The sequence below is a fragment of the Macaca thibetana genome, chromosome 16, assembly GCF_024542745.1.
Source record: "Macaca thibetana thibetana isolate TM-01 chromosome 16, ASM2454274v1, whole genome shotgun sequence".
NCBI lineage: Eukaryota > Metazoa > Chordata > Mammalia > Primates > Cercopithecidae > Macaca > Macaca thibetana.
The window spans coordinates 32,899,533-32,925,143 of NC_065593.1; the positions used below are offsets into that span (position 1 = coordinate 32,899,533).

At 48.3% G+C, this 25,611-nt stretch overlaps 2 protein-coding genes across 2 annotated transcripts in view; both read left to right on the forward strand.

The window, feature by feature from the left end:
• The window catches only part of CA4 (carbonic anhydrase 4), a 311,698-nt gene that overhangs the window by 206,245 nt on the left and 79,842 nt on the right, over positions 1–25,611 (forward strand). The gene's annotated exons all lie outside the window — the stretch shown is intronic.
• MYO19 (myosin XIX) overlaps positions 1–25,611 on the forward strand; it is a 41,589-nt gene that overhangs the window by 8,929 nt on the left and 7,049 nt on the right. Inside the window, 16 exon segments of the mRNA XM_050764585.1 lie at positions 773–886; positions 11,385–11,517; positions 12,195–12,264; positions 12,829–12,931; positions 13,652–13,748; positions 13,888–13,964; positions 16,236–16,326; positions 16,767–16,938; positions 18,544–18,617; positions 19,744–19,865; positions 20,156–20,269; positions 20,531–20,707; positions 21,063–21,215; positions 22,233–22,340; positions 23,918–23,988; positions 24,732–24,835. Of these exon segments, the coding sequence (XP_050620542.1) occupies positions 773–886; positions 11,385–11,517; positions 12,195–12,264; positions 12,829–12,931; positions 13,652–13,748; positions 13,888–13,964; positions 16,236–16,326; positions 16,767–16,938; positions 18,544–18,617; positions 19,744–19,865; positions 20,156–20,269; positions 20,531–20,707; positions 21,063–21,215; positions 22,233–22,340; positions 23,918–23,988; positions 24,732–24,835 (1,780 nt within the window).

Genomic DNA, 25,611 nt, shown 5'->3' on the forward strand with positions numbered 1-25,611 from the left:
GAATGGCTCTGACACCGTATGGAACAGTTGCCTTCTCCCTCAGCAAGCTGTGGGTAAGTGATCACTGCTGGCTGGGCTAGCTAGGCATTGTGTAGATGGCCTGGCCCTCCAGATGTTCATTCATGATGAAGTATCCAGTTGGAATCCAGGGGAAGTCTGTCCTGTGAGCCCTGTCTGTTGTCTGCCCTGCCTCCTCAAAGGTAAAAGCCAAGTTGTAGTCCCCTCTGTTTCCTCAGCATCCAGCTTGATTGATGCCTAGTACATTGAAGACAGCTAATAGTTGTTGACGAAAAGAAGAACAGTGGCTTTAGAATTTAAATCACATGGATATGTTTACTTGCTGAATGGCCTTGAAAGGTTATTTAACTCCTGTGAACCTCACATTCCTCGTCTATAAAATAGGGTTATATTTCCAATTAGTGGACAGACTTCTTAGGCAGTAGTTTGTAAGAACTTTGCAAATTGCAAATTATAATAATATGTAGTAACAGGAAGAAGGATAAGACAATTAAAGCAAGATAAAATGGGAGTATAAAGTGTTAATGTCGTAAACTGGTCAAGGCTAGCACTGCTTCTAGGCTGAGAGAAGATGAGTAGGTAAAGCCAACATAGGGGTCCTAAAGTTGGGCCTAACACTGTGACATCCAGAAAATTTTTCTGAAGGAAGCATCCAACCACTGCTATTGGCAGCCTCCCCATCTCAGTCATCACTGGCTCAGTCATTGAAAAACAGGCATTCCCTCACATGACCTTTCACTCCTTGATGTTCCAGAAACTGAAGCCCCATGTGTTCACTGTGGGTGAACAGACCTACAGGAACGTCAAGAGCCTGATTGAACCAGTCAACCAGTCCATTGTTGTCAGTGGAGAGAGTGGCGCTGGAAAGGTAGGAAGACGTCTTTCCTGTCCTGTCAACTCATGATGGGCTGGGTGGGCAGGGAGGCAGGGGTCATTTCTTGTCCTCCCTTGTGGAGTTGTTTGCTGCCTAATCATTTCCAGATAGGCTGGCTGAAGCTGGGGTTGGTGCACAATGGTGGACTAGCACTGGGCCGGAAGTCAAGAGACAGGATTCCGATCCAGGCTCTACTGCTAGCTCTGCCATCGCCCTGGGTGAAATAGGAATGAAGCTTCCTTTCTAAGCCTTACTTTCTCATCAAAAGTCTCTCCCAGCTCTGACACCACTGGAAACAAAAGTCAGCTGCTGGGGATTCCAACATAGTGGTTAAGAGCACATCAGAAAAGTACTTAGCTTCTGCAAAACTCTCAGTTCTTCCACTTGTAAAATGGAAGGGAAGGGAGGACCAACACCTGACTCATAGGACTTCTGTGAGAGTTAAATGAGTCACTGTACAAATGGCACCTGGTGGCATGCTTGGCATGTGGCAGTGCTCCTCCAAAGTAGCTGGGGTTCTTGTGGGAAAGGGTTTATTGGAGTAGACCACCTGAACCCTCTGGGTTGCCCATGGTGGCAAGGGCAGTGCATTGGGCCAGGTGTTGGGGGGGACAGAAGCTCCTGGTATGGCCACATGGCCTCCTGGGTAGCAGAATCACAACAGGTGAGACAGGATGTTGCACACAGATGAATGAGGAGTTACACAGCTGGTCAAAGGAGACTATTGGCCAAGGCCTTGCCACCTTCTTGACAAGCCTCACCCAGCTGCCTCGCCCTTTCTACAACACTTTTACCTTCATGAGGAACTCTTTGGACCATAAACTCCTGTCTTCACTCACATATGAGAATTGCTGAACACTGAGAATTTGCGAGGTTCTAGGCTTCTGGCTGGGCACTGAGGGGTGACAGGGGGGAGGAACAGAGATGAAAAATGCAACATGTAGTTTTCAAGGGGCACTTAGTCCCCTGAGAGAGACAGACAAGGAAACAAAGACAGTAAGTTGCAGGGATGAGGTCTTGGACTTGGGTTAGGAGGGGATCTCTAGGAGCTATATCAAGGTTGCTAGTGAAGTGGCTGATGCCTTCTCAACAGAGCCTTCTCCCCCCAGAATTGCTCTGGGGAACTGAAGCTGAACCTGGCCCAAGACTCATCCAACCAGAGAGCTTGGTAACCCTTTATTGAGCAGCCACTGTAGCCCTGGGCTGGCCCTGGTTTATTTTCAAAAATTTATTTTTAATAAATAGTAATGTAGTTACATAGTTCAAAAAATCAAGCAATACTGCAAGGCTTATAAAGAAAAACAGCAAACCTGCTCCTTTTATCTCAACCTTGTTCCGTCTCTCCAGATGCAGTTACTTGCACATCTTTTATCAGTTTATTTGGGTGTTTCCATCCATATTTTTAAACTATTGCTTATATTGTTACTGACTTTTTGGTTTTAGACCTTATCTGTTCACTTCCTACTTTGATGAGGATTTAGCCCTTATTTCCCTGCCCTCAAAATACGTATTCTGTATATAATTATTTCATAATTTTTAATTAAGTTAATAAGCAGTATTTACATGGTTATGGTGGTGTATATTCACAGCAGAGCCATATGATATACTATATATTTTGTATAATTTTTGTTTTCCCTCTGTTTTCTCTCTTTAGTTTTGGTGTACAAAAACTAAACCAGTGAAAAAGTGGGGCAAGTGAAATAAATAATAAATAATTGCCCCATTTTTTTCACTTGTTTAGTTTTTATATACCATTATTAACTCATTACCAGACTTGTCACCAAATCTGGAAAACACCTGTCAAACTGGCAAGCAAATCAGGTTCTTTCATTGGAGATGCCCTTCCTAGAGTTCTCAGACTACATCTTTTCTTCCGTCTGGATTGGTGGCTACTGAGGGCTGCTGCCACACAGCTGTTGCATGGAAGCGTCTTTGCCTCTGCACATCCCCAGATTCCCATCTGTCCTAGGATAAATCTCCCATGGCAGGAGCTCATGGCTTTCTCTTTATTTTGTTTTTGTTTTTTGTTTTTTTTTGAGACAGGGTCTCTGTCACCCAGGCTGGAGTGCAGCGGCACAATCTCAGCCCACTGCAACCTTTGCCTTCCCAGTTCCAATGATTCTCATGCCTCAGTGTCCCGAGTAGCTAGGATTATAGATGCATAGCACCACAGCCAGCAATTTTTTTTTTTTTTTTTTTTTTTTGAGACAGAGTCTTGCTCTGTCACCCAGGCTGGAGTGCAGTGGCGTGATCTTGGCTCACTATAAGTTCCGCCTTCCAGGTTCACGCCATTCTCCTGCCTCAGCCTCCTGAGTAGCTGGGACTACAGGCGCCCGCCATCACACCTGGCAAATTTTTTGTATTTTTAGTAGAAACAGGGTTTCACTGTGGTAGCCAGGATGGTCTCGATCTCCTGACCTCGTGATCCGCTTGCCTTGGCCTCCCAAAGTGCTGGGATTACAGGCGTGAGCCACCACGCCCAGTCTGCTAATTTTTATATTTTTAGTAGAGACAGAGTTTCGCCATGTTGGCCAGGCTGGTCTTGAACTCCTGGCCTCAAGTGCTCTTCCCGCTTTGGCCTCCCAAAGTGCTGGGTTTACGGGCATGAGCCACCACACCTAGTCACCATGGCTTTCTTTTTCTTCATTTACTGCCTTGTTTTGTTTTTATGAACCATATTCTTTTTTTTTTTTTTTTTTTTTTGAGACCGAATCTCTCACCGTCGCCTAGGCTGGAGTGCAGTGGTGTGATCTCGGCTCAGTGCAGCCTCCGCCTCCTGGTTTCAAGCAGTTCTCTGCCTCAGCCTCCTCCCAAGTAGCTGGGATTATAGGCGCCTGCCACCCCACCTGGCTAATTTTTGTATTTTTAGTAGAGACGGGGTTTCACCATCTTGGCCAGACTGATCTTGAACTCCTGACCTCGTGATTCACCCGCCTCGGCCTCCCAAAGTGCTGGGATTACAGGCATGAGCCATTGTGCCCAGCCAAACCATATTCTTTCGTAGTTTCCTGAACAAGGTATGTGGAGGACAAATTATTGCACATCTGAAAATGTCTATTCTGCCTCAAATCTCATTGATATTTTGACTGGGTTTTATAATTCCAGGTTAGAAATAATTTTCTTTCTGAATATAGAGATTTTCTTTTCTTTTTTTCTTTCTTTTTTTTCTTTTTTTCTTTCTTTTTTTTTTTTTTTTTGAGATAGTATCTTGCTCTGTTGTCATGCTGGAGTGCAGTGGCACAGTCTCGGCTCACTGCAACCTCCGCCTCCCGGGTTCAAGCAATTCTCCTGCCTCAGCCTCCCGAGTACCCAGGACTGCAGGCATGCACCACCACGCCCAGCTAATTTTTGTATTTTTAGTAGAGATGGGGTTTCACCATGTTGGCCAGGATGATCGCAATCTCTTGACCTTGTGATGCGCCCACCCCGGCCTCCCAAAGTGCTGGGATTACAGGCGTGAGCCACTGTGCCTGGCTGAGGTTTTATTTTCATATATTGCTGTTGAGAGTCCCAGTCCGTAATGGTGATTTTTTTTTTCCCCAAAAGCTTTTAGGTATTAAAATTCACAGTGCTGTGTTGTGATATGGCCTTTCTTCACTTATTAAGCTGGGTACTTTGTGTGGGTCTTTTTAACTTGGAAACTCAGTATTTTTGTATTATATCTAATAATTTCCTCCCCTGTTTTCTCCTTCTGGAACTTCTATTGGGAAATTTCGTTAGTTGTCTCATATTCATATTTTTCTCACCTATCCTCCTTTCTCTTTATTATTTTAATCTTGTGGGAGATATTTGTTTCTTTACCTTCCAATTCTTTGTAACTTTGAATATTTGTTAAAAATTTTAATTCTGAGTTCTAGTTTTTTTTCTAACGTTTATGATATTTGTCATTTCACGTAAAAGAGGCTTATGAAATAGTTAATGATTGTTGAGTATCTGTTCATATTTGAAAATAAGGCATTAAGCAACTGATTAGAATCTTTGTTTATGGACAAGACTTCAACCAGTGGGGCCTCACTGTAGGTAGCTTTTTAAACTTGTGGGACCCTGAACAGCCGTAACTTTTCCCATGAGCTTATTGGTATGTCCAGAAAATTTTCCTCCAATCTCTGCGGCAGAGAGGTGGAAACTATAAAGAATCAAATGGAGATGGTAAAAATTTAAAACATGATAAATAATTCTTTAGGCTTATCAACAAACTAGACATGCAAAAGAATGCATTAGTGAACTTGACAGTTGGTGAATAGAAATTATCCAAATTGAAAAACAAAGAGAAAATTGCATCCAAGAACTGTAGTACAATATCAAATGGTCTGCCATATAATTGACCCTTGAACAATGCAGAGGTTAGGGGCACCAACTCACCACGCAGTTGAAAAATCTGCATATAGTTTAACTGCTGATTAACTACTGTTGACTGGAAACCTTACAAATAACGTAACAGTCAGTACGTATTTTGTATGTTATATGTCTTATATACTGCATTCTTACAATAAAATAAGCTAGAGAAGTGAAATTAAGAAAGTCATAAGGAAGAAATACATTTACCACGTAAATGAAAGTGGATCCTCATAATGGTCTTCATCACCGTCATCTTCACTTTGAGTAGGCTGAGGAGGAAGAGGACAGTCTTGCTTGGTCTTGCTGTCTCAGAGGTGGCAGAGGTAGTGGAAGTATAATAGAAGGGGAGGCAGGAGAGATTTATTGAAAAAAGGCCATGTATAAATGGACCCATGCAGTTCAGACACGTGTTGTGTTGTTCAAGGGTCAACTGTACTTGTAATTGGTGTCCTAGGAGTAGAGAGAGGACATAGGTCAAAAGTAATATTTTTACAAAACTAACCAAAAATGCAAGCACAGATCCAAGAAGCTCAAAAAATACCAAGTAGAATGAATACAAAGAAAACACATTTAGGCACATTATGGTCAAAGTGCTGAAAACTAAATATAAGAAAAAAATCTTAAGGACCGGGTGCAGTGGCTCATGCCTGTAATCCGAGTACTTTGGGAGGCTGAGGCAGGTGGATCATTTGAGGTCAGGAGTTTGAGACCAGTCTGGGCAATATGGCGAAATCCCGTCTCTATTAAAAATACAAAAAATTAGCCGGGCATGGTGGTAGGTGCTTGTAATCCCAGCTACTTGGGAGCTGAAGCAGGAGAATTGCTTGAACCCAGGAGGAGGAAGTTGTAGTGAGCCAAGATCGTGCCACTGTACTCCAGCTTGGGTGACAGAGTGAAACTCTGTCACAAAAAAAAGGAAAAAAAAAATCTTAAAGGAAGCCAGGAAAATAAATATTACATAAAAAGGAACAAAGATAAGAATGACAATAGGAACCTTGACAAAAACTGCAAAGCCCGCAGATAATAGTGACACCTTTAGAGTGCTAAAAGAAAAAGAAAAATCTGTCAACCTAGAATTCTCTTGCAAAAGTATTTTTCAACAATGAAAGTGAAATAAAGACTTTTTCAGACAAATAGAAGTTGAAGGAATTCATTGTGTGCAGACCTGCACTGCAAGAAATGATAAAGGAAATTCTTTAGTCCAAAATAATATGAAAACCAGATAAATATTTGCATCTACACAAAGGGGTACGTTTTAGCATCACAGATGTAAAATCTTTTATTTTTTTTGTCTTTTTAGAAGATAATCACTCTAAGGCAAAAATGGTAACAATGCTTATATGATAAAATGGAATCATTAAAATGCTGAATTTAATCGGAGGCAATAAAAGAAAAAAGGGAACTAAGATCACATGGAACAATTTAAAGAACAAGATGGTAGATTTAAACCCAGGCATAGGCCGGGCGCGGTGGCTCACGCCTGTAATCCCAACACTTTGGGAGGCCGAGGTGGGCGGATCACAAGGTCAGGAGATCGAGACCACGGTGAAACCCCGTCTCTACTAAAAATACAAAAAATTAGCCGGGCGCGGTTGCGGGCGCCTGTAGTCCCAGCTACTTGGGAGGCTGAGGCAGGAGAATGGCAGGAACCCGGCAGGCGGAGCTTGCAGTGAGCCGAGATCATGCCAGCCCTCCAGCCAGGGGGACAGAGCGAGACTCCGTCTCAAAAAAAAATAACAAAATAACAAAATAAACCCAGGCATAGTGACAATTATGATAAATATAAGTGGTCTACTTGTGGATAAGTTCAAACTAAATGGATGGAAAGAAATATAACATCCTAACACACATAAAGGAAAGCTGAAGTGGTTACAATAATATGGAACAAAGATTTTAGAACAAGCAATATTACTAAGGATAAGATGAGACATTTCATAATGATAAATTCATCAAGAAAACAGTTCTAAACAGGTGTGTACCTAATTACAGTTTGAAAATACATGAAGTAAAATCTGCTATCATTGAAAGGAAAAATACGTAAAATCAAAACTACATTTTGAGGCCAGGCACAATGGTTCACGCCTGTAATCCCAGCACTTTGGGAGGCCAAGGCTGATGGATTGCTTAAGTTTTAGACCAGCCTGGTAAATGTGGGGAAAACCCATCTCTACAAAAAAATACAAAAATTAGCCAAGCATGGTGGCTTGTGCCTATAGTCCCAGTTTACTCACACAGGGCAAGCGAGACTCCGTCAAAAAAAAAAAAAGATTAAAACGACATAAGCTATGTTCCTTGACCTGAATAGAATTGAACTAGAAATAAATAACAAAGACACCTAGAAAGTCCTAAAACATTGGGAAATTAAACAACACACTTCTAAATATCCTATGGGTCAAAGATAAAATCACAATGATACTATAAAGAAAAAAAAAGTGTGTGTGTGTATATCTATATATATATCTATATATATATCTCACTATGCCTGGGTTTAAATCTACCATCTTGTTATTTTTTATTTTTTATTTTTAAATTTTTTTAATTTTTTATTTTTTTGAGACAAGAGTCTCGCTCTGTCCCCCAGGCCGGAGTGCAGAGGCGTGATCTCGGCTCACCGCAAGCTCCGCCTCCCAGGTTCATGCCATTCTCCTGCCTCAGCCTCCCGAGTAGCTGGGACTGCTAGCCCGCCACCACGCCCGGCTAATTTTTGTATTTTTAGTAGAGACGGGGTTTCACCGTGTTAGCCAGGATGGTCTCTATCTCCTGACATCGTGATCCGCCTGCCTCGGTCTCCCAAAGTGCTGGGATTACAGGCGTGAGCCACCGCGCTCGGCCCATCTTGTTATTTTTATTTTTTAAATTGTTCCATGTGATCTTAGTTCCTTTTTATTTATTGCTTTTGATTAAATTCAGCATTTTAATGATGCCATGCTATCATATAAACATTGTTACCATTTTTGCCTTACAGTGATTATCTTCTAAAGAGACAGAAACAGATATATATATATATATATATATATATATATATATATATTTTTTTTTTTTTTTTTTTTTTTTTTCCTGAGATGGAATCTCACTCTGGCCCAGGCTAGAGTGCGGTGGTGTGATCTCAGCTCACTGCAACCTCCGCCTCCTGGGTTCAAGTGATTCTCCTGCCTCAGTCTTCTGAGTATCTGGGATTACAGGTGCCTGCCACCACACCTAGCTAATTTTTGTATTTTTAGTAGAAAGACTGTATTTTTAGTAGAGACGTTATAGTTTCATTGTGGTGGCCAGGCTGGTCTCAAACTCCTGGCCTCAAGTGATCTGCCGCCTCGGCCTCCCAAATTGCTGGAATTGCAGGCGTGAGCTACTGCATCCAGCCTTTTCTGTAATTTCATTACCAAGTTGATATTAGAAAATATTTTGAACTAATAAAGCACAACATCTTCATTACCTTTTTTTTTTTTTTGAGAGAATTTCGCTATTGTTGCCTAGGCTGGAGTGCAATGGCGCGAGCTCAGCTCACTGCAACCTCCGTCTCCCAGGTTCAAGCGATTCTCCTGCGTCAGTCTCCCTAGTAGCTGGAATTACAGGTAATACCATTACACCCAGCTAATTTTTGTATTATTAGTAGAGACAGGGTTTCACCATGTTTGTCAAAGCTGGTTTTGAACTCCTGACCTCAGGCAATCCACCTGCTTCAGCCTCCCAAAGTGCTGGGATTACAGGCGTGAGCCATTGCACCTGGCCTCATTACCTTATTTAACCTTAATTACCTCCCAAAGATCCCATCTCCAAATGCAGTCACATTGGGAGTGAGGGCTTCAAAATATGAATTTGAGGGGAACACAGTTCAGTCTGTGGCACACCTTAACAAGCTAGAGGAAAACAAAATAAACTCAAAGTATGCAGAAGAAGGGAAAAAGTGAAGATGAATGAAATAGAAAAAAATTTAATGAAATAAAAGACTTTTCTCTGAAAAGATGAATAAAATGATAACTCTCCCTGGGTGCAGTGGCTCACACCTGTAATCCCAACTTTGGGAGGCCAAGGCGGGTGGATCACCTGAAGTCAGAAGTTAGAGACCAGCCTGACCAACATGGTGAAAGCCTGTCTCTACTAAAAATACAAAAATTAGCTGGGTGTGGTCATGAGCGCCTGTAATCCCAGCTCCTCAGGAGGCTGAGGCAGGAGGATCACTTGAACCCAGGAGGGAGAGGTTGCAGTGAGCTGAGATCATGCCACTGCACTCCAGCCTGGGCAACAGAGCAAGACTTTGTCTCAAAAAGAAAAAAAAAAAAATGGTAACTCTCCAGTCAGACTTATAAAAAGAGAAAAAAGATGTAAATCAGCTATATCAGGAATGAAAGAGTAGACATCACTACAGATCTTACAGTAATATTTTGAATAACTTTATGTCAATAAATTACACGATTTAGATGAAATGGAGAAATAGTTTGAAAAACAGAAAATGCTGAAGATCACACAAGAAGCAAAAGAACCTGAATAGCCCCTATTTCTGAAAGAAATTGAAGTCATAGTTAAAAGCCTTCCCACAGAGAAAACTCTTGGCCCTGGTGGCTTCACTTGTGAATTCCACCAAACATTTAAGGAAGAAATGTTACCAGTTCTACATAAATTCTTTCAGAAGATAGAAACATCTCTGATCCCAAAGAAAAATCTAAAGAATCTGCAAAGTATGTTGCCACCTTACTACAACTTAAAAGTTGTAGAGCATTTAGTGAGGTGATAGGATACAAGGTCAATATGTAAAGATTAAGTGTATTTCTATGTCCTAGCCACAAACAATTAGAAGTTAAAATGAAAGTATACCTCACTTCAGCTGATTAAGAACAAAAGAGTATGAATTTTTTTTTTTTTTGAGACGGAGTCTCGCTCTGTCGCCCAGGCTGGAGTGCATTGGCGTGATCTCCGCTCACTACAGGCTCCGCCTCCCGGGCTCACACCATTCTCCTGCCTCAGCCTACAGGCGCCTGCCACCACGCCCGGCTAATTTTTTTTGTATTTTTAGTAGAGACGGGGTTTCACCATGTTAACCAAGATGGTCTCGATCTCCTGACCTCGTGATCCACCCGCCTCGGCCTCCCAAAGTGCTGGGATTACAGGCGTGAGCCACCGTGCCCGGCCGAGAGTATGGATTTTAAAATTAGAATACTTGGGGCCAGGTGCAGTGGCTCACGCCTGTAATCCCAACACTTTGGGAGGCTGAGGTGGGCGAATTACGAGGTCAGGAGCTCGAGACCAGCCTGACCAACATGGTGAAACCCCATCTCTACTAAAGATACAAAAAATTAGCCAGGTGTGGTGGCGCGTACCTGTAATCCCAGCTGCTCAGGAGGCTGAGGCAGGAGAATCACTTGAACTCAGGAGGCAGAGGTTACAGTAAGCTGAGATTGTGCCATTGCACTCCAGCCTGGGAGACAGGCCGAGACTCTGTCTCAAAAAAAAAAAAAAAAAATTAGACTGCTTGGTTATAAATTGGAGCCCTGTCATTGAGTAGATGCATGATCTTTAATAAATTTTTAAATTTCTATGCTTTGGTTTCATCATTTTATAAACAATTGTATAGTCACACCTTTGCAGAGTTTGCAAAAAAACATACACAGAAACCCTCGATAGCTCAGTGTCTGTCACAGAGCTGGGAGAAACAGATGTATACCACCATTTTACAAACACAGGTACAGGAAGTGCTTTGCCCGAGGCCAGGGTTGAATTCTGCCTTCACCCATTTTGTCAGCAACACACTGGTGGAGAAGAAAGCTCTGGTGGCCGGGCACGGTGGCTCAAGCCTGTAATCCCAGCACTTTGGGAGGCCGAGATGGGTGGATCACGAGGTCAGGAGATCGAGACCATCCTGGCTAACACAGTGAAACCCCATCTCTACTAAAAATACAAAAAACTAGCCGGGCGAGGTGGCGGGCGCCTGTAGTCCCAGCTACTTGGGAGGCTGAGGCAGGAGAATGGCGGGAACCCGGGAGGCGGAGCTTGCAGTGAGCCGAGATCCGGCCACTGCACTCCAGCCTGGGTGACAGAGCAAGACTCCGTCTCAAAAAAAAAAAAAAAAAAAGAAAGCTCTGGTGGGCACTGTTTTCAGGCAGGCTCAGAAGTGGGCAGGAACATAGATACAGGTCCCACAGGGCTGTTTCTGCCACAGACATGGACGTCTCGCTGCCTAATGAAGTTCTATGCTGTGGTGGCCGCCTCACCCGCATCTTGGGAGACCCACAAGATTGCAGAGAGGATAGAACAGAGGATCCTGAACTCCAACCCTGTCATGGAGGCTTTTGGTGAGCTCAGGCTCCTTTGCACAGTATCTCAGTCCCATTTCCTCAGGGGTTTTCCGCCTTCCAGGGAGAGGGGCAGTGCTTTGAGATCCTCTCTTGGGTGGGGTTGGGGGATGAGTGTATCCTTCACTGCCTCAGATCCCCAGCCTACTCCCTGGTACTCCTCGGCATCATTCTAGCAGAGGTGATGTCATTCAGTCCTCTTCCTCGCTCCAGCCTAGGCACACATAACAGTCGTGCTGGAGAAGACCTGGTGGCTTAGCTCGTCCAAATTCTATCTTTCTATCCAGTTTCCTCATGGTTCAAAGAAGGGCACTTGTCGTGGGATACAAGGCGATTAGTGTTTGTGTTGGCACTGGAACCCAGATTGCCTTCCTATCTAAAGTCAATAGTGACAGCTGATTGTTTTTGACCTTTCCCTTCAACGAAGACAGTCCCTGACTGCCTAGGCGTGCTTATTCCAATTTCTTGCCAGGACGTTCTTCTGACTCCCCTGACTCCCACTTGCTAAAGCATGAGGGCCCATTTTCTAGTGCTGTCCCCTATGACATGAAAACCAACAAAGGGGCCTTTAGGTGACTTGAGCACAGGAAGATGACCTCCAGAGACCTGCAGCCACTTTGGCTTATGAGGACTCTGCAAACCCAGGGGAGTGAAATAAACATTGGTGTGATCTGTAGGGAATGCATGTACACTGAGGAATAACAACAGCAGTCGCTTTGGAAAGTTCATCCAGCTCCAGCTGAACAGGTAATAGCTGCTGTCGCCCTGGCTAGTGGGAGGATGGGATTGAGGCGGTTGAAAGTGGCTGGGGTGGTATCTGGCCTGGGCCACCCATATGGGCAAAAACCCTGCTCCTCCAGGTGATAGCCCTTTACCTCAGGTGTGAGCTCTGAGGGTGATCTTTGCACCTGGAGAACTATAGCTCCTTTCCCTCTGGGATACCCTGGGGCAGTGCGCTTATTCAGGCCTGGGTTCTTCCTGGCTTCTACTCTTGCTCAGAGACTTCTAGCTAAATTGCCACTTCTTTGGACCATATCCCTGAGCTTGAAGCTGGGACTTCGACTCCTGTCTTGGGGTAGAGCAAAGTGATGTGCAGAGACCTTGGCCCTGCCAACCTGAGCTCGATGCAGGGGAATATTCCAGGACACCCAAGGACATTCTGAGTGGTCCCCACCCCTCAATGCCCATTGGCTAAGTGGAAGAGCTTGGAGGGGATTTGCCAGGTGGCAGGCAATCTGGCACACCCAAATTGCCAGACATGGCTATGGAATAAATGGGCAACTAACGAGCTCTGGCCTGTGTGTGCCCCAGGGCTCAGCAGATGACTGGAGCCGCAGTCCAGACCTACCTCCTAGAGAAAACTCGAGTGGCCTGCCAGGCTTCCAGTGAGAGGAACTTCCACATCTTCTATCAGGTTTGTGCAAAGTGGAGCCCACAGCCCCCCAGATGCAGGGCAGGGATGGGTCCGTGTCTTTCAACCCCCCAGCCCCCAGAATGCTCCATGCCTAGCTCCTTCACCTAGCTTTTGATGGAGCCACCACTTTCTTCTGCAGACTTGATGTGCAACACTTCTGCCTCACACTGTGCCTTGGCTCCCAGCACAGTTGTGGCCTGGGGGCATGTTTTACCTCTCCATCAGACCAGAAGGTCCTTGAGGCTGGGACTGTATCTCTAGGGTGGAAGCTGTGTCACCCTTATCATTCTAAGGGCTCTCCTATAACGGCATCTGTCTCTAACAGAATAAGGGCTTCCCTAGAGTTGTGCCTTTTCCATCAGACTGGGAGTCCTGCAAGGCATGGATAAGATGTCTCCCTTACTCTCAGAATCGGAGCATGCTTAGGTGATAAGTATGCCTCCCGAGTCAAGACAAGGGGCTCCCTGGGCAGGAGGTGTCCTTTCTTCATCAGACTGCAGGTTTCCCCAGAGCAGGGTTCTTTTGCATCAGGTTGGAGACATCCAGGACTATGTTGACGGCATCTTTTGCCCCCGTACCTGCCCTGGGCTCTCTGCAGGGACCTCTGAGCCTTGTGATGTTGCTACCATCTCTCACTCCTCTCATCCCAATCCCATGCTTATGCAGGTCTGGGCTTTTCTCAGACCCTCTACCCAGCCTCCCACCTACCCTTCTCCACAGATTTGCAAAGGAGCCAGTGAGGACGAGAGGCTCCAGTGGCACCTCCCTGAGGGAGCTGCCTTCTCCTGGCTGCCCAACCCAGAGAGGAGCTTAGAAGGTAAGGGGAGCCCCATCCAGCACCTTGCGCTGGCCCAGCATCACGCACCCACTCTGTACAGAGCCTGCCTCCCTCACATCTTGCTGCTGCTGCTGACCTCTGGCCCTGACAGTGGGCTGTGACTTGGATTCTTTTTCAGAGGATTGTTTTGAGGTGACCAGAGAGGCCATGCTGCATTTGGGCATTGACACCCCTACCCAGAACAACATCTTTAAGGTCAGAAGAAAAGCCACGCCATTTGTGTTTGGGAGAGATGATGGGCAGCCCCTTTCATAGAGCCCTTCCCTGGACTTGGAGTTGGTCTTTCCCTGAGCATCTAGGACTTTGGGCCCCTCTGTGCTACCTCCAAGGAATCAGCCACCTCTCTGTTCTGCTGAGGCTGGAGACCAGGTGGTGGGGTGGCCGGGTAATAAGGAACAGTGATGCATACACAGTGCTAAGAGTACAGAATGCAGTAAGTGATCCATGGGGGCAGAGAGCAAGGTCCTGGATCATCAGAAGAGAGAACTAGTGCTACCGCTCACTTGTCTAGTACATTAAAACTTACAAGTCATGTTCACACCTCTCTGCTCACTTAGTTTTTTCAACAGTCCTCTGTGTGTGTTTATTTCCCTTTATGCCTGAGAAAACCAGAGAGGTAAAGTGACGTGCCCAAGGTCAGATACCACTAAGTGGTGATACAGAGTACCGGACATAGTAATTCCAAATTCCCACTCTCTCTGTCTTCCCCCTAACTGTGCCCCATCGTCCTCTGGTACATGAGACTGACCCAAGTGAGCTGGGCTCCTCTCAGCCGCACTAAGCGGGCCTCCCTTCTGTCTTTGCTGACAGAGCTGACTGCCTCCTCTGATCTTCCTCACCCTCTAGAGCAGCAGGAGGGGATAGATAGGATGGGCTGGCAGTCGAGACAGGGATGCTACTGCAGGGAGGTGGCAATGCAGTGGAAAGTGACCCTTACCTGCAGATGGGAGCTGCTCAGACACTGCCAGGTAAGAGCTTCACAAAAGGACAGCACCTGGGGACAAGCCCAGGATAAGTGGACAACACTGGGAGTCAGAGCAGGAGTGCTTTGGGGGTGGCATGACCCTCTGCTACAGCCCTTCTGCCTGGTGGACATGGCGGTCTTCTGGAGCAAGTTGTGGCCGGAAGACCAGTAGCACACGGAGGAGCCCTGCCTGGGACCATACAGGAATGGTGGGTAGGGTCCCTGTGTCAGGTCTGAGGTTGGTTTTTTGTTGTTGTTGTTGTTGTTGTTTTGAAATGGAGTTTCGCTCTTGTTGCCCAGGCTGGAGTGCAGTGGCACAATCTCAGCTCACTGCAACCTCCTCCTCCCAGGTTCAAGTGATTCTCCTACCTCAGCCTCCCAAGTAGCTGGGATTACAGGCATGTGCCACCACACCCAGCTAATCGTGTGTGTGTGTGTGTGTGTGTGTGTGTATTTTTAGTAGAGATGGGGGTTCACCATATTGGCCAGGCTGGCCTTTTTTTTTTTTTTTTTTTTGAGACAGATTCTCACTCTGTCGACCGGACTGGAGTGCAGTGGCCGGATCTCAGCTCACTGCAAGCTCCGCCTCCCAGGTTTACGCCATTCTCCTGCCTCAGCCTCCTGTGTAGCTGGGACTACAGGCGCCCGCCACCTCACCCAGCTAGATTTTTGTATTTTTTAGTAGAGACGGGGTTTCACTGTGTTAGCCAGGATGGTCTCGATCTCCTGACCTCGTGATCCGCCCGTCTTGGCCTCCCAAAGTGCTGGGATTACAGGCTTGAGCCACCGCGCCTGGCCCAGGCTGGTCTTAAACTTCTGACTTCAAGTGATCCACCTGCTTCAGCCTCCCAAAGTGCTGGGATTATAAGCATGAGCCACCATGCCTAGCTGGGTCTAAGGGTTTTGAAGTTGCTGGGTGTTGGCAGCGTGAGGGGAGCTTCTGTCTATAGCCCCTGGGAGCTTGTCTGTCTGGAACGCTGAGTGCAAAGGCAAAGGGGCACCCATCACACACAGACTAAGGTCACAGTTATTCCAGCAGGCTCGGCTCTCAGAAGCCTAGCAGTGGGAAGGGGCTCAAGGAAGCAGAAACAAGCCTCCAGCAGGCACACAGAAGTAGCCCTGCCCCCAGCCACCAGTCTATTCCTAGAGAGCAGGGGTCAGAGAGGTAGAGGGTGGGCAGGCATGGGGGCCCACGGGCTGCCCCAGGAGACATCTGAAGTCAGCCTGGATTCTCATCCCGCCTTTCCCCTCAGGAAGCATGTGTCCTCATTCTCATCTCTATCACAGGTAGTGGCATAGCACATACCTTACAGGTTGTTGAAAAGATGCAATGAGGCAATGCATGTAACTTGTATACAATTGTGCCTGGCAGAGATGGGCACACTTGGGCCATGATCGGGAGCTGCCCTTCTGCTGTGATTGTACTCAGCAGAACGGCTCTTCCCAGAGTAGGCCCAGCTCACGCCCTCTCCTGCTCCCAACCGTCCTTTTCTTCCCCCCAGGTCCTAGCTGGACTGCTGCACCTTGGCAATATCCAGTTTGCTGCCTCCGAGGATGAAGCCCAGCCCTGCCAGCCAATGGATGATGCCAAGTGTGAGGGGCAAGGGTGTGGGATAGGGCAGGCCCTTTCTGGAAGGTCGCCAGCATTGCTGGGGTTGGGTGCAAGGCCGGATGGTGAAAATTGGAATCTGATGCCCTTGCTTAAGCCACTCACTGTAGGGCCTTGCACTGGATCATTTACTCCTCACCCTGTCTGGTGAGGCAGACAGTATTGTCCCCATCTTAAAGATGAGAAAATGGGTCAGAGGTTTGTAAAGTGATTTGTCCCGTACGCAGCAGCATGACTGGTACATGGAAGTGCTGAGTTCTGACTGCCGCTTATGGAGTCCTTTGGTGAGTCACTTCACTGATCAGAACTTAGGTTTCTTCTGTCCAGCTGGGCAAGTCATGGTCCCGCTGTGATGACTTCACAGTGCCTCATGAAGAGGACTGGATGGAGAGTGATTTGCCTAAAGAGGATTCGCCCCTCCCAGGCTCTGTCAGGACGGCATCGTTGCTGCTGGGGCTCCCGGAGGACGTGCTGCTGGAGACGGTGCAGATTAGAACCATCAGGGCAGGAAGGCAGCAGCAGGTGTTCCGGAAGCCCTGCCCCCGAGCCGAGTGTGACACCCGCAGAGACTGCCTGGCCAAACTAATCTACGCGCGGTGAGCAGTTACTCTGGCCTCTGCCCTCCCAACAGGTGCTCTTCCTGTCCGGGGTTGGGCCAGACAACATCAGGCAATAGGCACAGGCCCAGGGTGGGGGATAAGACAGACTGGTTCCTCTCCCTGCTCCTCAAACCCCTGGACACAGCAGGGCACGGCTCCCAGGTATTCCCCAAGCAGCGCCTGTGGCCTCTTTCTGAGTGGGAAAGTTGCTACATTCCTGACCAGGATTCAGCTCATTATTAAAGTTCAGGAGCTTGCTTTAGCCTCAGCAAGGTGAAGAAAGCCTCAGCTCTCTGCTGGCAAAGTAGGCCCCAAAGGTGATCTAGTACTTTCGCAGTTCCATCTTCAGATCCTTGGATGAATGGGCCTCTCTGTCCCTCCCTGTGCCCTTGTACATCACCTAGGAGTTTGATAGATTGTGGTAAAGCCAGAAGCTCATCCCACAGCCTGTAGCATAGTGGTGGAGGTGGGGTCCTGCCCTTTTCTGGTAGGTTACATGAGTACCTCCACCCTCTGGCCATGTGGTTAAGGATGATTTCTCACTCTGAGTTCTGAGATTCTTCAGCAGGCCTTCTAAGGGCTTCAGGGGCCTATAATCCTCTGAGATGAGCCAGAATGGGTATATGTGTGTGCATATGCACATGAGACCTTGGGCACCTTTCTGAGGAGAGGGTCCCCTGCTTTCATAAATGCCACAAAGAGCCAAGAGCCTGAGAAGCTCTGCTGGGGGAACAAGATCGTCTGAGTTGAAAATGGCCCAGGGCACCTGGGGCCAGATTAAATCCATTTCAGCAAGAGACTAGTTACCACTGCCTCAAAGCTAATTTCAGGTCACAATTTGAGGTCAAAGACTTTTAAAGCCTTTGCCTACAAGTCACTACAAGATGAGCAGATAAAGTGTGATGAACACAGATAGAGTGAGCTTCTGACCACAAGACGTTTGCACAGCCCCTGTTGCAAAAAGAGCCAGTTTATTTACTGAAGTGAAAAAAGTTGCAGAGCAATTACTTTAAGTAAAATTGTGAGGAAGAAACCCCTGTATAGTGTTGTACGTGTCAGCATCTTGTGTGGTAGCCTCATCTTCTCTGGGCTGGGGCCGGTTCTAGAGTGGAGGATGCCATTGTTGACCTCAGGACTGGGGGCCCACTTGGGCAGAACTGCATCGGGGGCTATGGTGGGGCCTTGAGCTCTGGGCTCCACAGGTAGAGTTTTGCAGGGGTGTTCAATGAACTCAGTTATTTACAAACCACACCCAGGCCCATCTGCCCCTTCCCAAGACACTAACTGGGTCTCGAACCATGTGACTGATGTAGACCCATTCCCTGCCCAGCCTAGGAGTTGAGCTTGTCCTGTGCTCAATCTTCCCAGAAGGACATGCCAGGTTTGTGTGTACCTGGGAACATGCATGCCCATAGCCTTCATCTGTAGTAGGTCAAGACGTGATGGGCTGGAAGCAAGAGGAGAAGATTTGGCCTCTGACCTGTCAGGCTCAGAATACAAGGGCCCTCCAGGTTGTAGCACCCTGACGGGGGGAGCAATTTTACCACCCCTTTGACTCAGCCAGACCCTCTCTCACCAGAGTCCACTCTCTTCCCCCAACAGGCTGTTTGACTGGCTGGTATCAGTGATCAACAGCAGCATCTGTGCAGACACCGACTCATGGACCACTTTCATAGGTAGCAAGGGCTCACTGTGCTGGGAGCACTCCAGAAAAAGAGCAATAAAGCTCTGGATGGAGAGGCAGGAGCGCTGGATCCACTGTGTGACTCTGGGCAGCTCCTTTCCCTTTTTTGTATCCGTGTCTCCTCTTGCATCTGCCTGCCAGCATAGGGCAAGATCTCTGCTCTCCTGCACCCGCATCTGAGCAGTCCATAACTCTCCAGACAGGCTCAACAGTGCCTTATCTGAAAGAGCCCTTTTTCTCCCCAGAGACCCAGCTTTAATTGCAGGAGAGTAGTGGGGGATGGAGGAAAGAGCTGAATTAGAGGGACTTTGGAGGCTGGCACAGTGGCTCACATCTGTAATCCCAACATTTTGGGAGGCCAAAGCAGGAGGATCACTGGAGGCCAGAAGTTGGAGACCAGCCTGGGCAATATAGCAAGACCCCGTCTCAGAAGAGTTAGCCAGGCATGGTGCTACATGCTTGTAGTCCCAGCTACTCAGGAGACCGAGGTGGGAGGATCACTTTAGCCTAAGAGTTTAAGGCTTCTGTGAGCTGTGATGACACCACTGCACTCCAGCCTGGGCAACAGAGCAAGACCCTATCTCAGGGGAAAAAAAAAGAAGGGACTTAGAGGACATGACTGAGGGAGGTCAACACGGTTATAACTCTAGGTGGGACAGTCAGTTATAGGACGAAATAAAGCTTAAAGGTACCAGTGCAGTTTGCTCATGGAATGGTTGAATTCTAGGCACCAAATTGGCTGGTGAGACCAATGCCCTCTAAACTAGATTTAACACAAAATGTTGCCTGGAACCTGGTTTCCTCACAGGAGGTGCCTATCAGAACCAGAAAATTCAGACTCAAAAATGGGCCCAATGCTCTGTGCTGTCTTCACACTTCATTTGGGTTTCCTGCCTGCTCTGAGTTCTACAGGGGAATGGGGTGGAGATGGGAGCCACCTTGGGTAGAGCATGGGGAAGGTATGTTCTGCCCACCACGGATGTCATGCTCACTCAGCCTCATGCCCAGGCTGCCAAGTATAAGGCATTGGCAGGGGCCCAGGCACCCTGGGTTCCTTGGTCCCCTATCTGCCATCTGCTCCTTGCAGTGGCCCCATGGGTTCTCTGCCATCCTCCCAGGCCTGCTGGATGTGTATGGATTTGAGTCATTTCCTGACAACAGTCTGGAACAGTTGTGCATCAACTACGCCAATGAGAAGCTGCAGCAGCACTTTGTGGCTCACTACCTAAGGGCCCAGCAGGTGAGGGATGGGGTGAGCAGGGGGCAGGTCCTTCTTTTGGATCCTCAATCCCTTCCTGACCTTCCAGCCCCAGTCCAGGTTCTGATTAGAAGCCTTTTGTTCCTTCTTATTTTATTTTTAACTGATTAATAATAATTGCACATACGGAGTACAATGTAATGTTTTGATATACTTTTGTTTATTTGATGCTGTTCTGGAATATGCTGTGGTACCGAGGCCAGCCGTGAGTGGCTCCTCAGGACATCAGACCACAGCTGCCTTCTCCCACCCCATCCCACCTTGTTCTTTAGGAGGAATATGCAGTTGAGGGCCTGGAGTGGTCATTCGTCAACTACCAGGACAACCAGGCCTGTTTGGATCTCATTGAGGGGAGCCCCATCAGCATCTGCTCCCTCATAAATGAGGTGAGGAGGTCAGCTAATGAGCCAAGCACCAGAGTTGGCCTTTGGGTTTTCTGGAGCCTTCGTGATTATCCTGTTTCCTCTCTGTGCCTCTCTCCTCCCAGTTTGCCAAATAGATCTGCTAACTGCTATATTTCCTCCCTGGTAGGGACACTATGATGCCTGTGTGATGTCTGCTGTCATGGGGGCCACAGGGTGGGGACAGTGAGGGTTGTGGTGAGACACTGTCGTTTTGGTGGCTGACCCCTTGTTCCCATCCCACAGGAATGCCGCCTCAATAGACCAAGCAGCGCAGCCCAGCTCCAGACACGCATTGAGACTGCCCTAGCAGGTAGCCCCTGCCTGGGCCACAATAAGCTCAGCCGAGAGCCCAGCTTCATTGTGGTGCATTATGCGGGGCCTGTGCGGTACCACACAGCAGGCCTGGTGGAGAAAAACAAGGTACGGGCTGGGCCGTGCCCTGTGGGGCCTGTGAGAAACGAGATGCTGGGTCTTTGCTATGCAGACATAGTAGTTTCCCGTCGTGAGTCCTTTCTCTCCTGAACCTCCTCCCAGAATCCAGAATCACCATCTTGGGCCCACCTGCCTGAGGTCTCCACTAATCAAGCATGACCTTCCTGGAGATCACCCTTGTTAGACTGGGTCTCCAGGTCTCTGGTCGTCCCGGGGACCTTCTCTTGGACTTGGGCCCTGTCCTACCTGGAAGCCCTGTCATCTGTGGCTTGGGTGGGCAGTGGATGGCTCTGGACAGAAGCTCCACCTGCCCTCACCTGCTGCTCTTGCCATTTCTCAACAGGACCCTGTCCCACCTGAGCTGACCAGGCTCCTGCAGCAATCCCAGGACCCCCTGCTCATGGGGCTGTTTCCTACTAACCCCAAAGAGAAGACCCAGGAGGAACCCTCTGGCCAGAGCAGGAACCCTGTGTTGACCGTGGTATCCAAGTTCAAGGTGGGTCTAATGTGCTGATGGGAGGTGCTTGCTTCACTCTGCAGTCTCACGAATATTTATTGAGCACCTGCCAGGATCGGTGCTGTTTGCTGGGGAGCAGTGACAAGTCAAGTAGATGTGGTCCCAGTTCCCTGGAGTTTATACTTCAGTGTGGAAGACAGAAACAGTAGACAAATAGGCTATCAGGTATATGATGGGAAGCCTAGGGGCCCATAGGGGCACTATGCAGCCTCTCACCCTCTGCCAGTGGGGTGCTCATGGGCAGAGAATCAGCTACATGAGCTTCTTTGACCTGGCTCATCCCCAGCTATCTAGCTTCCTGCTCTAACCCTACCCTCGCTCACTTCTCTCACATTGTCTGCTTTCTACCGCTCCTCAGCCCTTGCATGTACCACCCCACCTTCCTGGGATACCTGACCACTGGACCTACTCTTTTTGTTTAGTCCTTCTCATCCTTCAGACTTTAGCTCTATCACCACCTCCTTGAGGAGGCACACAGAAAACCAGGTTTGATTAGCACCTTCCTACCCAGCCTCAGACACACCCCCAAGGGTGTTCATCCAACATGTGTGGCCCATTGGACTGAGCTCTGACATGGCAGCAGGCAGCCTGTGGCACAGCCTGCAGCACACAGGATGAGCTGAATGATAACAGTTGTTGCTGAATGAATGGCAGGGAGTTTTGAGATCGTTCTTTCCTAAGAAGATTGCTCTGGGGAGAAGCGGGGAGGGGAAGGAGGAGGAGATTGGATTCAGGGAGACCAGTCAGGGAGGGTCACAGGTTTAGAAGGGTCCCTGAAGACAGAGGTGAGGAGCATGGGAAGTCGGGAGAGGAATGTGCTTTGAGCCCGCTCATTGAGAGCCTGCAACAGTCATCCCTGCACAGGAGATTCCTGGTCTCAGGATCCTGAAAGTTCCAAGCCCACTGGAGGCATTTGATGTAGTTACTAACCAGAGCCCAGCTGATGGCCCTGGGCAACCCCTCTCCCTGCCTAACCCCATGGTCTCTCATCTGCAGGCCTCACTGGAGCAGCTTCTGCAGGTCCTACACAGCACCACGCCCCATTACATTCGCTGCATCAAGCCCAACAGCCAGGGCCAGGCACAGACCTTCGTCCAAGAGGAGGTAATTAACACCGGGCCAAAGCTGCTTTGCACCAAGCCCCATCTGGCCAAGGCCCTGGAGAGATGCAGGGCAGGACATCTGCTCCAAATGGAGTGAACAAAGGTGGTCCCTCCAGGCAGGCCTGACATGAGAGAGGACCCATATCCCTTGCTGTGGCAGGGCAAGCATGTATGGTTGTGTAGTCTGTGCATGGTAGCCTAGCCAGGAGGCAAGTTCCAGTGCATCTTGTTCTTCGAGCCTTGTACCCTGATGAGAGACTGAAGCTGCGTAGAGGAATGGGTGTCTCTTGTGATAAGCTGAAAGTCTGCATCACCATACAGTCCCCATACAGTGTAGCTGTTTCTCACTGGAGGTATCGTTTTTTTCTTTTTCTTTTTTTTTTTTTTTTTTTGGTTTTTTGACACCGAGCCTCACTCTGTCACCCAGGCTGGAGTGCAGTGGTACAGTCTCAGCTCACTGCAACTTCCACCTCCCGAGTTCAAGTGATTCTCCTGCCTCGGTCTCCCAAATAGCTGGGATTACAGGTACACATCACCACACCCGGCTAAATTTTGTCTTTTTAGTAGAGATGGGGTTTCACCATGTTAGCCAGGCTGGTCTCGAACTCCTGACCTCAGGTCATTTGCCTGCCTCAGCCTCCCACAGTGCTAGGATTACAGGCGTGAGCCACTGCACTCAGCTGGTATTAGTTTTTTCTAATCTAACAAAAGCATTCTAGCCAGCAACTGCCCTTTTCTTGGGGTTCCAGGTTCTGAGGGATGTGGATAAGGGGTGAATGCTGGGCCCTGCTGAAGGTGTGGCCTGGTGGATGTGGCCTTTGGGTTTGTAGCCAGGACAGCTTAGCTCTGTGGTAAAGACCTGGGTTCAGGTCATAGAAGAATCTTTTTTTTTTTTTTTTTTTTTTTTTTTTTGAGATGGAGTCTTGCTCTGTCGCCCAGGCTGGAGTGCAGTGGCCAGATCTTAGCTCACTGCAAGCTCCACCTCCCCGGGTTCACGCCATTCTCCTGCCTCAGCCTCCCAAGTAGCTGGGACTACAGGCGCCCGCCACCTCGCTCGGCTAGTTTTTTGTATTTTTTTAGTAGAGACGGGGTTTCACCAGGTTAGCCAGGATGGTCTCGATCTCCTGACCTCGTGATCCGCCCGTCTCGGCCTCCAAAGTGCTGGGATTACAGGCTTAAGCCACCGCGCCTGGCGAAGAATCTTTATAGTATAATCTTCCCTGCCTCTCAGCTGTGAACCACCCTCTAATGCCTGCAAACAATGAAAACAATCCAAACTGGAAATTTGCCTGGGCTGGGCTGTGTAGTAGTGAGACTACACTGAGGGCAGGGTGAGACAGAGACAGGACAGCACTTGCCTCAGTTGTATCAGAAGCCACACATTGAATGAGGGCGACTTGGGACCACCAGGACCCTTCCTTGCAGGGAGATTTGTTTTCAAGGTCCCTCGATTAGCCAAGCCTTGGGAGAGCCTGCAGCTCAGCACTGGCCAGGGCCTAAGAAGGGCTGAGAGGAATGGCATTTCTGGCCTGCTGGCCCCGTGCTGCAGGTGCCTATCCTGTCTCCCCACCCTTGCAGGTCCTGAGCCAGCTGGAGGCCTGTGGCCTCGTGGAGACCATCCATATCAGTGCTGCTGGCTTCCCCATCCGGTGAGTGGGCTCGATCACGGCACAGCGCAGGGCCAGTGCAGAGTGGCGCTCGGGACTCTCATGGGGCAAGAGCCTGCACAACCCAAAGTGAGATGTGAAGATGAAGAGAAAGAGGCTGGTCTGTAAAAGTCAACTGGGAACTAGGGAGCAGCATCCATTCATTTATCCATTCACTTATTGTGCACTATTTTGTACCCGCTGATGACTGTGACGAAGCCACATTGGTACAATGTTGGGGACAGAAGCCAGACTCAGGAGGGCTGACAAACAATTGGGAGGAAGTGCAGATATCAGATGCCATCAGCTGTTTGAGAAGTGTTGCCTTGATGGGTAGCAGGGAGATCTGGGGAAAGCAGAGGAGACTGTGGGGTCGGAGAGGTCAGAGGGGAGATGTGGCCAAGCATGTCTGCATGATAGGAGTGGTCCAGTAGTTTGGGGAGAGGCCTGTCAGCCCCTTTGGAGGGAGGCAGCCCACAGATCCCCTACTAACACAAGAGATGCTTTGTGTTGGTAGACCAAGGCAGCAGGGAGAGCCCATTTTAAATGGTCTTTATGGGCTTCCGACCAAGTGATCCTAGAAATCGCTCCAAAACCACATTCACATTCAGTGGGGATACTCAGGGAGGGCAGCACCATGCTGTTTTGTTGAGCAGATTAAATAGAATAACTTCCGTTTAGCCCTGAGCCATGTACCTGGCTCACAGATGAAGTAATTCTCTCCTTCTGCCTGCTTTGGCTTCCAGGATCTCTCACCAAAACTTTGTGGAACGATACAAGTTACTGAGAAGGCTTCGTCCTCACACATCCTCTGGCCCCCACAGCCCATATCCTGCCAAAGGGCTCCCTGGTGAGTGGGACCCATGTGTTAGTCATTTGTGCAACCACAGTTTACTGAGCATCTACCCTGTGCCCTGTCTCAGGGCTAGGGGCTGGGGCTTACTGGTGAATAAAACACAGCACTGGTTTTGGTTCAGTGGGGGAAACAGATTCAAAAAAGACAAATAGTATGGAAAGTGGAAAGGCAGAGCTATGAGCAGGATGCTTTGGGTGGTGCTGGGGAGTTGTGAATTGGGGAAGGCTTCCTGGAGGAGGCAGTATCTGGGAATAAATTGGATTAGCCAGGTGATGGGTGGTCCACATGACAGATGTAATCTGAACAAAAGCCCGGAGGCTTGAGGCAGCAGTGTGGGTATGAGGAATTCCGCCCGATCTGTGTTGCTGGTTCATTGAGGCAGAGAACTGGGGCAGTTGAGGCTGGAGTGGCAGGTAGGGCTCCATCAAGGAATCTGGACTTTGTTCTCTGGGCACATGAGCAGGCACTGCAGGGGAGGGAGCAAATGACTCTATCAGCCTCACACTTTCTGGAGCCCACTCTGGGGGTGCCATGGAGGGCCGTGGGAGTGAGGCTGCAAAGTTGCCCTGGTAGAGAGAAACAAGAAATGTGGGCACAGTCAGGAAATGTTTGTTCGAAGAAACTGGTCAGTCTTGGTAGGGGCTTGACTAGAATGTAGAGGGAGAGGAAAAGAGTAAATTAACTTAGCCTGGGCAGTAGGGAAAAGCAAGAGGAAGAGAGGTTCAGGGAGGCTCAAGAGCCTGGGCGTGGGTGACTTGTCCATTGCAGAA